General features: G+C 42.0%; 1 protein-coding gene across 1 annotated transcript in view; it reads right to left on the bottom strand.

The window, feature by feature from the left end:
- LOC110302986 (zinc finger protein 431-like) overlaps nucleotides 1-10,973 on the bottom strand; it is a 30,960-nt gene extending 19,987 nt beyond the window's left edge. Inside the window, 2 exon segments of the mRNA XM_029482577.1 lie at nucleotides 557-683; nucleotides 10,840-10,973. Coding sequence (XP_029338437.1) covers nucleotides 557-683; nucleotides 10,840-10,842 — 130 coding nt within the window. The 5' untranslated portion in view covers nucleotides 10,843-10,973.
- Between the last annotated feature and the right edge of the window lie 271 nt (nucleotides 10,974-11,244).

The following is an 11,244-nucleotide window of genomic DNA, read 5'->3' as shown; positions in this document are numbered from 1 at the left end:
TTGTCTTTTCTTTCTCTAATCCTCTCTCCTTCCCTTGCAACCCAGGTCATATTATAATATTATCTAGTTGTCTTTTCTTTCTCTAATCCTCTCTCCTTCCCTTGCAACCCAGGTCATATTATAATATTGTCTAGTTGTCTTTTCTTTCTCTATCCTCTCTCCTTCCCTTGCAACCCAGTTGACTGAGTTGGCTCGGTCACCTCAACCAAAGAATGGATACAGAAAATATGGTTCACTTACACAGTGGAATACTATTCAGCTATTAGAAACAAGAACATCATGATTTTATTTTTCAGGTAAATGGATGGAACTAGAAAACATCATCCTGAGTGAGATACTATGAAAATTTTAAGTTAGTATCTCTGGTGTACCTAAGAACCATGTCTGATTATTCACCACATTCTTCCTTTATTAAAATTTAAGTCACAGAAGTACACCAAAAAAAAAAAAAAAAAAAAAAAAAAAAAAAAAAAAAAAAAAAAAAAAAAAAAAAAAAAAAAAAACAAGAAACGGTTGCCCCCTTGTTTAGAAAGTGAAAGACAATTAGCATTCTTACCGATAGCCGTGAGGTTCCAGTAGGTTTCCAGCATCACATCTTTGTAGAGACTCTTCTGGGAAGGATCCAGCAAAACCCACTCTTCGTGAGTGAAGTTCACATGCACATCCTCATAGGTCACTGCAGCCTAAAATATGCCATATAAGTAAGTACATAATAGAAATGTATACTTCATTGAGAATATATTTATATACTTCTGGGTGCTCCACATACTTTTTTCCATATTACAGAATTTCGAATGCAGTCAAAGTCATTTTAGAAAGAAAAAGGAGGATCACACCTCTTTGAATTCCACACATGGAGAGAGATGCAAACCGATCAACACTATTGAGTATACATTAGCAAAACTGTATCAAAAAAATCCCTAACTTCAAAACAGGGTGAACCTTTTAATACCAGACCCCAAGAGGCAGAGACAGGCGAGTTCCATGATTCTAGGCAAACCTGGTCTATGTAGTGATTTTCATGACTGCCAGAGCTACATAGGATACACTGTCTCAAGAAAACAAACCAAAAAATACAGGAAGTATTTAGGGGTTCTTTCAAAAATCCCCCAAAGAGTTAAACATTCACTCCAGTTCAATAGCACTCTTCAAATGAAGATGCAGAACTCTCAGTTGCTCCTGCACCATGCCTGCCTGGATGCTGCCATGCTCCTGCCTTGATGATACTGGACTGAACCTGTGAACCTGTAAGCCAGCCCCAATTAAATGCTGTCCTTATAAGAGTTGCCTTGGTCATGGTATCTGTTCACAGCAGTAAAACCCTAAGACACTAATCAAAAGATGTCCTGGGGGCACGCCTAACATTCCAAGGAAGATAGGTTAATGTTTGTGACAAGAAACCATTCCTATGAAGCACAGAGACTTACCCTAAACCATTCTAATGAAATACTTGTAATAAATATTTCTTTTGTATAAGGGGACTGATGTAGAATTATTTGAACGACAGCACACACTCCAGCTGCAGCTCGGACCCCCCAGGTATTCAGACACACCCAGCTTCACAGGTGAGACCTTAAACCCCACTCAGAAACCTGACATACGGGACCCCTGCAACCAGGGGAAGCAGATTCCTGCCCAGCAGGGGAGACCTGGGCACCTTCCAGTTCCCACCTGTGCCGGACTGGAGCAGAGACTCACAGCACACACCCCATCTGCAGCTTGGACCCCCCACTCCCCGCCCCAGGTATTCAGACACATCCAGCTTCACAGGTGAGATCTTAGAGCCCGCCCTGAGACCAGTCATACCAGGACCCCTGCGACCCAGGGAAGCAGATTCCACACATGTGCCTGCTGGCTCTGATTTGTGCCCATCTTCCACCTGTGCCCCACAGGAGTAGACCCATCCAAAACAAAACCAAATTTAAACAATACCTTTCTACTAATCCAGCCCTACAAAGGATAATAGAAGGAAAAGTCCAACACAAGGAGGAAAACTACATCCAAGAAAAAGCAAGAAATTAATCTTTTCACAACAAACCCAAAAAAAAAAGAGAAACATATAAACATAATTCCAACTCTAACAACAAAAATAACAGGGAGCAATGATCATTGGTCCCTAATATCTCTCAACATCAATGGACTCAATTCTCCAATAAAAAGACATAGGCTAACAGACTGGATATGTAAACAGGATCCAGCATTTTGCTGCATACAGGAAACACATCAGAGCCAAAGACAGACATTCCCTCAAAGTGAAAGGATGGGAAGAAAATTTCCAAGAAAATGGTCCCAAGAAACAAGCTAGAGTAGCCATCCTAATACCTAACAAAATAAACTTTCAACCAAAAGTTATCAAAAAAGATGGGGAAGGTCACTAAATACGTATCAAAAGAGAAATCCACCAGGATGGACTCTCAATTCTGAACATCTATGCCACAAATGCAAGGGCATCCACATTTGTAAAAGAAACATTACTAAAGCTCAAAACACACATTGAACCTCACACAATAATAGTGGGAGACTACAACACCCTACTCTCACCAATGAACAGATCATGGAAACAGAAACTAAACAGAGACGCAGTGAAACTAAAAGAAGTTATGAACCAAATGGATTTAACAGATATCTACAGGACATTTTACCCTAAAACAAAAGAATATACCTTCTGCTCAGTACCTCATGATACCTTCTCAAAAATGGACCATATACTTGGACACAAAACAAATCTCAACAGATATAAGAACATTGAATTAACTTAATCTCATGTATCCTATTGGACCACCACAGACTAAAGCTGGTCTTCAACAGAAAAAAAAAAAACCACAGAAAGCCCACATACACGTGGAAGCTGAACAATTATCTACTCAAAGATAACTTGGTCAGGGAAGAAATAAAGAAAGAAATTAAAAGAAATTAAAGACTTTTTATAATTCAATGAAAATGAAGGCACAACACACCCAAACTTATGTGACACAATGAAAACAGTGCTAAGACGAAAACTCCTAGCTCTGAGCGCCTCCAAAAAGAAACGGAAGAGAGCACACACTAGCAACTTAACAGCTCGTCTGCAAGCTCTAAAACAAAAAGAAGCAAACACACCCACGTGGAGGAGATGGCAGGAATAATCAAACCCAGGGCTGAAATCAACCAGGGAGAAACCAAAAGAACTATACAAAGAATCAACAAAACTAGGAGCCGGTTCTTTGAGAAAATCAACAAGAGAGACAAACCCTTAGCCAGACTAACCAGAGGGCATAGAGACAGTATACAAATTAACAAAATCGGGAATGAAAAGGGAGATATATCAACAGAAACAGAGGAAATTCAAAAAATAATCAGATCCTACTACAAAAGTCTATAATCAACAAAACTAGAAAACCTGGATGAAATGGATGATTTACTACACAGATACTAGGTACCAAACTTAAATCAGGATCAGATAAACCATCTTAACAGCCCATAACCTCAAAGGAAATAGATGCAGTCATTAAAAGTATCCCAAACAAAAAGAGCCTAGGGCCAGATGGTTTTAGTGCAGAATTCTATTCAGACCTTCAAAGATCTAATACCAATACTCTTCAAACTACTCCACAAAATAGAAACAGAAGAAACACTACCCAATTCTTTCTATGAAGCCACAGTTACACTCATACCTAAACCACAAAAAGACCCAACAAAGAAGGAGAGCTACAGATCAATTCCTCTTATAAATATTGATGCAAAAATACTCAATAAAATTCTCGCAAACAGAATCCAAGAATACATCAAAATGATCATCCACCATGATCAAATAGGCTTGAACCCAGAGATGCAGGGATGGTTCAATATACGAAAATCTGTCAGTGAAATCCACTATAAAAAAAGAAAAAGGAAAAGAAGAAAAAAAGATATGATCATCTCATTAGATGCAAAAAAAAGCCTTTAACAAAATACAATACCCATGTTAAAAGTATTGGAGAGATCAGGAATTCAAGGTGTATACCTAAATATAATAAAAGCAATATACAGCAAACCAATAGCCAACATCAAACTAAATAGGGAGAAACTCCCATTAAAATCAGGGACTGGACAAGACTGCCCACTTTCTCCCTACCTATTCCATATAGTGCTCGAAGTTCTAGCCAGAGCAATTAGACAACCAAAGGAGATCAAGCGGATACAAATTGGAAAGGAAGAAGTCAAAATATCACTTTTTGCAGATGGTATGATAGTATATATGAGTGACACCAAAAAATTCTACCAGAGAGCTCCTACAGCTGATAAATAACTTCAGCAAAGTGGCTGAATATAAAATTAACTCAAACACATCAGTAGGCTTCCTCTACTCAAAAGATAAAAGGGATAAGAAAGAAATTAGGGAAACAATGCCCTTCACAATAGTCACAAACAATATAAAATATCTTGGTGTGACTCTAACCAAGCAAGTGAAANNTCTGTATGACAAGAATTTCAAGTCTCTGAAGAAAGAAATTGAAGAAGACTTCAGAAGATAGAAAGATCTCCCATGCTCATGGATTGGCAGGATTAATATAGTAAAAATGGCCATTTTACCAAAAGTAATCTACAGAGTCAGTGAAATCCCCATCAAAATTCTTCATAAACTTAGAGCAATTCTCAAATTCATTTGGAATAACAAAAAAACCTAGGATAACGAGAACTAGTCTCAACAATAAAAGAACTTCTGATGGAATCACCATCCCTGACCTCAAGTTATAATATAGAGCAATAGTGATAAAAACTGCAGAAACAGGCAAGTAGATCAATGGAATAGAATTGAAGACCCAAAAATGAACCCACACAACTAGGGTCACTTGATCTTTGACAAAGAAGCTAAAACCATTCAGTGGAAAAAAGACAGCATTTTCAACAAAAGGTGCAGGTTCAACTGGTGGTCTGCATGTAGAAGCATGCAAATTGATCCAAGTGGATCAAGGACCTCTACATAAAACCAAGTACACTAAATAGAATAGAAGAGCAAGTGGGGAAGAGCCTCGAATACTTGGGCACAGGGGAAACTTCCTGAACAGAACAGCAATGGCTTAGGCTTTAAGAGCAACAATAGGCAAATGGGACCTCATAAAATTGCAAAGCTTCTGTAAAGGAAGGGACTCTGTCAATAGGAGAAAACAGCAACCCACAGATTGGGAAAAGATCTTTACCAATCCTACATCCAAAAGAGAGCTAATATCCAAAATATACAAAGAACTCAAGAAGGCAGAGAACCAAATAATCCCATTAAAAAGCGGAGTACAGAGCTAAATAGACAGCTAATATCCAATATATACAAAGAACTCAAGAAGTTAGACTACAGAAAACCAAATAACCCTATTAAAAATTGGTTATAGAGCTAAACAAAATTATCATCTGAGGAGTCTCAAATGGCTGAAAAAAACACTTAAAGAAATGTTCAACATCCTTAGTCATCAGGGAAATGCAAATCAAAACGATCCTGAGATTCCACCTCACACCAGTCAGAATGGCTAAGATCAAAAACTCAGGTGACAGCAGATGCTGGTGAGAATGTGGAGAAAGAGGAACACTCCTCCATTGCTAGTGAGATTGCAAGCTGGTACAACCACTGTGGAAATCAGTCTGGTGGTTCCTCAGAAAATTGGACATAGTATTACTTGAGGACCCAGATATACCATTCGTGGGCATATACCCAAAAGACACCACTATGTTCATAGCAGCTTTATTCATAATAGCCAGCAGCTGGAAACAACCCAGATGACAGAGGCAGGACTTTTAGATTTTGAGGGCAAGAGTCCAAGGGGAAGAAGAGGAGAATCGCCATGAGGAAGAGGCAGAGAGATCAGAATTAAAGGCCCACCAACATGTAAGAATCCAGTGAAGCAGCCCCAGGGTCCATTCCCTGCTTGGGTCTGAGAAACCAAAGATAAAAATAGATTTACAAAATGTTAGCTCAGGAATACTGGAGGGAAAATGTGCTAACCATGGGGAAATTTAGAAGTACCCAACTATTGAGCTAGGAAGGCATTTTAAAAATTAAACTGGTGTGTGTGTGTGTGTGTGTGTGTGTGTGTGTGTGTTTCATTCATGCATCCAGAGAACTCTTAGGCAGGTGCAGAGGAGGTGAGCGGCCTGCTGGGAACAGTGGCATTTTACTATTTGCCGCTACACTCCCACTGTAAGGCCTGTCCAGAGACCCTCTTTTGCAAGGGCCACCCAGTTACATAGGCTCACTAGAGTAGTAACTCCCCTATACTGTCATCAGAGATCAAATGACTCACACAACACAGACCTTGCCAGCTCTGCTTTACACCCCATAAGAACAGAGTCACCATACTGGAAATCTGTATTTAAGTAGAAATTCTTTCAGTCAGTTTCCCACAGTACTTTATATTTCTCCTCCTAGTTGTATGGTCTATAGTGTAAACAGTCCATTACACACTCAATGTCTAGCGCAGCCATCCCTTTACTTCAGACCTGGACAACCTTAGGTCAAATTCAAGTAGGAACAACAATTAAAACAGAAACAAGGAGGGATATATGGAGGGCCAGGAGAGAGAAAAGGAAAGGGCTAAATTAAGTAATCATGATCTCAAAAATATATTTTAAAACATTGACATGGGCTTTATGGCCCTGTGTACCCAAAGGACTAACACTTTATATTAGAGTGCACCAAGAATAACTCAAACCTAGTTTAACTACAGTAATTCAGTTTCTAGAAGAAAATTCACTTGTTTAATCCATATTCTTGATTGCTCTATTCTTCAGACCAAAAAGCAGTATTTATATCAATAAGTTCATCAATCACCTAAAACTGATTACCTGGCTAATCTCTGATAAATGCAACTGCAGACAAAACTGGAAAACTTTCACCCTCATTCCTGCCACCTCCCTTTCTCTACAATGACCTTTGACCTTGGCTGAACTACAAGGCCTTGTAAGTGGACAACTGGTTCCAATTCGTTTGTTTGTTTCTTTGTTTGTTTCTTTGTTTGTTTTTCGAGACAGAGTTTCTCTGTATAACCCTAGCTGTCCTGGAACTCACTTTGTAGACCAGGCTGGCCTCGAACTCAGAAATCTGCCTGCCTCTGCCTCCCAAGTGCTGGGATTAAACCACTGCCTGGCAACTGGTTCCAATTCTTACACAGGTCCCTGTGCATTCAAATCTCCCCGGTAAACGTCTGAACTCCACTAGGAAGCTCACTAAGTTGTCTCCTCCCTTTTTCCTGACCTGAAAACCTCACTCCCAGCCCTGGGCAGCAGAGGAAGTTGTAGGGGTTCACATCAATTCTTAACCACAGAGTGCAAGGCAAGCCTGCCTTCCTCTGCTGGACAGTTTTCTGTCAACCTGACATAGCCTAAAATCATCTGAGGGAAGGGAACTTCAACTCAGAAAATGCCTGTATAAGATTCAGCTGTAGGCAGGCATGTAAGGTATTTTTAACTTAGTGATTAATGGGGAGGGCCCAGCCCATTGGAAGTGGAGCCATCCCTGGATTCTGTAAGAAATCAGACTGAGCAGATGCTCTGGAGCAAGCCAAACCAAAGCACCCTCTATGGCCTCTGCATCAGCTCCTGCCTCCAGGTTTCTGCCCTGTTTGAGTTCCTGTCCTGACTACCTTCAATGACAATCAGTGTTGCTGAAGTGTCAGCCAAATAAACCCTTTCTTCCCCAGCTTGCTCTTTGGTCATGGTGTTTTATCACAGCAGCCAAAAAACTAAGACACCCACATGACACATTGCTCTATAAATAAATAAATGAATAACTACTTGAAGAAAGTTGGATTAAATTATTACTAATTGAGAAATATTGGAGAATAGAAGCAAGTAGAGATTAGAGTCGTGATGTATGTAAAACAACTGAAAACTTAAAAGTAATACTATGGTGGTTTAAATGAGAATGGCACCCATATGTCCGTATGTTTGAATGCTTGTTCATCAGGGAAAGGCACTGCCTGGGTAAGTTCAGAAGGTGTGGCTTTGTTGGAGGAAGTGTGGTCTTAAAGGAAGTGGGTCATTGAGGGGTATGATTTGAGTTTCAAGGGCTTAAGCCAGGCCCATTGGCTTTCTGTCTTCATGCTGCTGTCAGTGCTTCTATTGCTGAGAAGAAACACCATGACCAAGGCAACTCTCATAAAAGAAAACATTTCATTGAGGCTGGCTACAGTTTCAGAGGTTTAGTCCATAATCACTATGGCAGGAAGCACAGCATCGTCCAGGCACACATATTGCTGGAGAAGCTAAGAGTTCTTGGTTTTGATCCACAGGGAGCAGAAGAGGAAGCCTGTGTCACACTGGACAGCCTAGTGCATTTAGGAGACCTCAAAGCCCACCTCCACAGTGACAGACTTTTTCCAACAAGGCCCCACCTACTCCAACAAGACCACACCTCCTGATAGTCAAGCATTCAAACGCACGAGTCTACAGAGGCAATGCCTGCCTACACCACACTATGCCAGATGCTGATACTTGGCTTTTAAAAGAGATAAAATAACTACAGATCACGTTAAAACGGATTAAGTTCATTCCTGGTAAAGTGAATGCCACTAATAAGAGAGTTTACGACCTTCCCTGGGTAAAATGTTATTTGCTGAGTGCTATATGCTGCTACACAAGCCACAGACAAATGCCCTGTGTCTCAAACCTCTCACCACACTGAAGAGAGCCAACTAGCTTTGCACTTACCTATCTGAGAGAGTTGGAAAAGTGGAAGTTTCATTGGCCCAAGGTAACCTCCCCAAATTAAACATCCACCAATTTGTTTGCCTTCATTCCTATCATATGAATTAATGCATGCTGAAAGTACACAGAAAGTCACCTGAAATATCAGAACATTCTTTATAATGGAGACCAGCTTAAAACCCACCTACTGTCTGTTCCTGTTTCCTCCTGCAGTTTACGCAGTAAACTACTCCTCCTATTCTGGTTTCAAGAAAGAGAAACACAAATCTCTGTCTTGTTACTGACCTGGCCAGCCCACTACATGGTTCAAATGGGTGTTTTCAGAACTGTTTGGTGTTAGAAACCTTTAGTCCAAGAAATGAGGAGGTTGACTCAGAAAGGCAGCAAGGCCTTAGAAGACAACCTGAGTCAACACAAGAGAGCTTGTTGTAAAGGATTTTTACAAAAAGCCTGCAGGTGAAGCTGTTCTGGAATTAATGGGCCTTCCCAATGAGAAATCACACCACACACATCGAGATTAATGTATATAAAAAAATCTCTTTATAATGCCAAGTCTCAAGCTCCAGTGAACAGATTTTGCAAACTTCTATAACTACACACTGCAGGCTTATACAGCCCACATATGCTGTCAACCTCTAGTCGTTCGAATAAGAATGGTGCCCACTAGCCGGGCGTGGTGGCCCATGTCTTTAATCCCAGCACTTGGGAGGCAGAGGCAGTCGAATTTCTGAGTTCGAGGCCAGCCTGGTCTACAGAGTGAGTTCCAGGACAGCCAGGCTACACAGAGAAACCCTGTCTCGAAAAACCAAAAAAAAAAAAAAGGATGGTGCCCACAGGCTCATGGGTTTCAATGCTTGGTCATTAGAACGAGGTGCTGTTTGACAAGGCAAGGACCTTTTTTTTTTTTTTTTTGCTTTGGAGTTTGCGTGGCCTTCTTGGAAGAAGTGTGTCACTGGGGCTGGGCTTTGGAGTTTCAAATGCTTGGGCTAGGCTCACAGTCTCTCCTCCTTCCTGCTGATCTGGATTTAGAACTCTCAGCTACTTCTCCAGCACCATGTCTGACAGTGTCCCACCATACTCCCCACCATGACCAAACCTCTAAAACTATAAGCAAGCCCTAATTAAATGGTTTCCGTCAATAAGAGATGCTGTGATCATGGCATCCCTTCACAGAAACAGAACTTTGACTAAGTCACTGCTCCGATCTCATGGCTTGCTAAGACTGCTTTCTTACGCATCCCAAGACCACCTACCCACGGCAGCACCAAACACAGTGGGATGGGAACTATTGCATCAATCATTAATCAGAAGAATACCTATCCATTGCTTGTTCCAAGCTCACCAAGTTTGACCAGTATACCTACTGAGTCTTCTCCTAACACCCAAAGACAGATTCTCAAGCAAACCTAAATTCTCTTAACGCTCAGATTTCATCTTGTGCACAGGCATACACACATGTAAATTTCTGAAAATCTGTCAAGTTTAAGACTGGAGAGATGGCTCAGCACTTAAAACCACTTATAAAAAAGCCGATGACAAAAGGTCATCATGAATGAAAACGTGAGCACACAAGACTGAATAAACAGCACGGTGACACCGTCTGACTTCTAAATTACCCTACACCTGCGATAAAGACTGTGCTGTTTGAGACCGACAGATCATGAGAGAACACTTAGGACAAAAACACAACTAATATTCGGTCGATTTTGACAACTCAGGCATGGAAACACAGTGAGTCTGGCCTTACTAACACACGTGAGTGGACCACCGTGGCATCCACATGCGAATGTGTTAATGACACAGACTTTACACTGCGCAGAGTTAACTGAGATGGATGCTACACCCAAATGTCACCTGCCAGGTACAGAACTTCTGGAAGACTAGGGAAACTAGAGGTCTGCCAGCCAGCCACTGCCTCCCTTGACAATGACAGCGCGCATGCGCGAGCTCTGCAGCCAGCCCAGAATGGTTTATAAGCACAGCTCCCGCTTCCCATGCTGTGCGCAGGCGCAGCCAGGAGACCTATGTCAATGAGAGGTCCCGCTTCCACCTGTGGGACCACACCTCGGGAACAAACGGAATGACACCGGACGCCGCGTCTCGCCGCCAATTCCCGCACCCCGGTCAACCCCACACGGGCTCCCGCGGATCTGCTCCTCCCCGCGTGGGGTCGGCGGCCCCGCTCACCATGGCGCAGATTGGGACCTCGCCCCACTCTCCTCACAGCTGCGGGAAGCAGGGTTACTGCGCGGAACATGGATGGAGGAGTCTTCCTCAGCCACACTGCGGAACCTGAGGCAGGGCAGAACGGAAGTGCCCGCCTCCATTCCCACTGGTGTTCCGCCTCGAGGCCCTGATTAGCTGGTGAGGCCTGAGTGACAGGAGCAGCTCCCTTAGCGACTGAGCACTGTGAAGGGACGCAGCACAGTCATTCTCAGCCCTATCCTCCACCCCAGGCACAGAACAGATTGGCCTTACCCAACTTACACCTGGACTGCAAAGTCGTCCCTGCACCTAGTGGGAACTTCTCCTTCATATAGGCATAGGGTCTCTAGCATATGCAGATCATTAAACAATGTGTACTGGATTGAT

The sequence above is a fragment of the Mus caroli genome, chromosome 10 (assembly GCF_900094665.2).
Source record: "Mus caroli chromosome 10, CAROLI_EIJ_v1.1, whole genome shotgun sequence".
Lineage (NCBI taxonomy): Eukaryota > Metazoa > Chordata > Mammalia > Rodentia > Muridae > Mus > Mus caroli.
The sequence above is the reverse complement of the archived record's forward strand: the minus strand, read 5'-3'. Positions and strand labels throughout refer to the sequence as shown.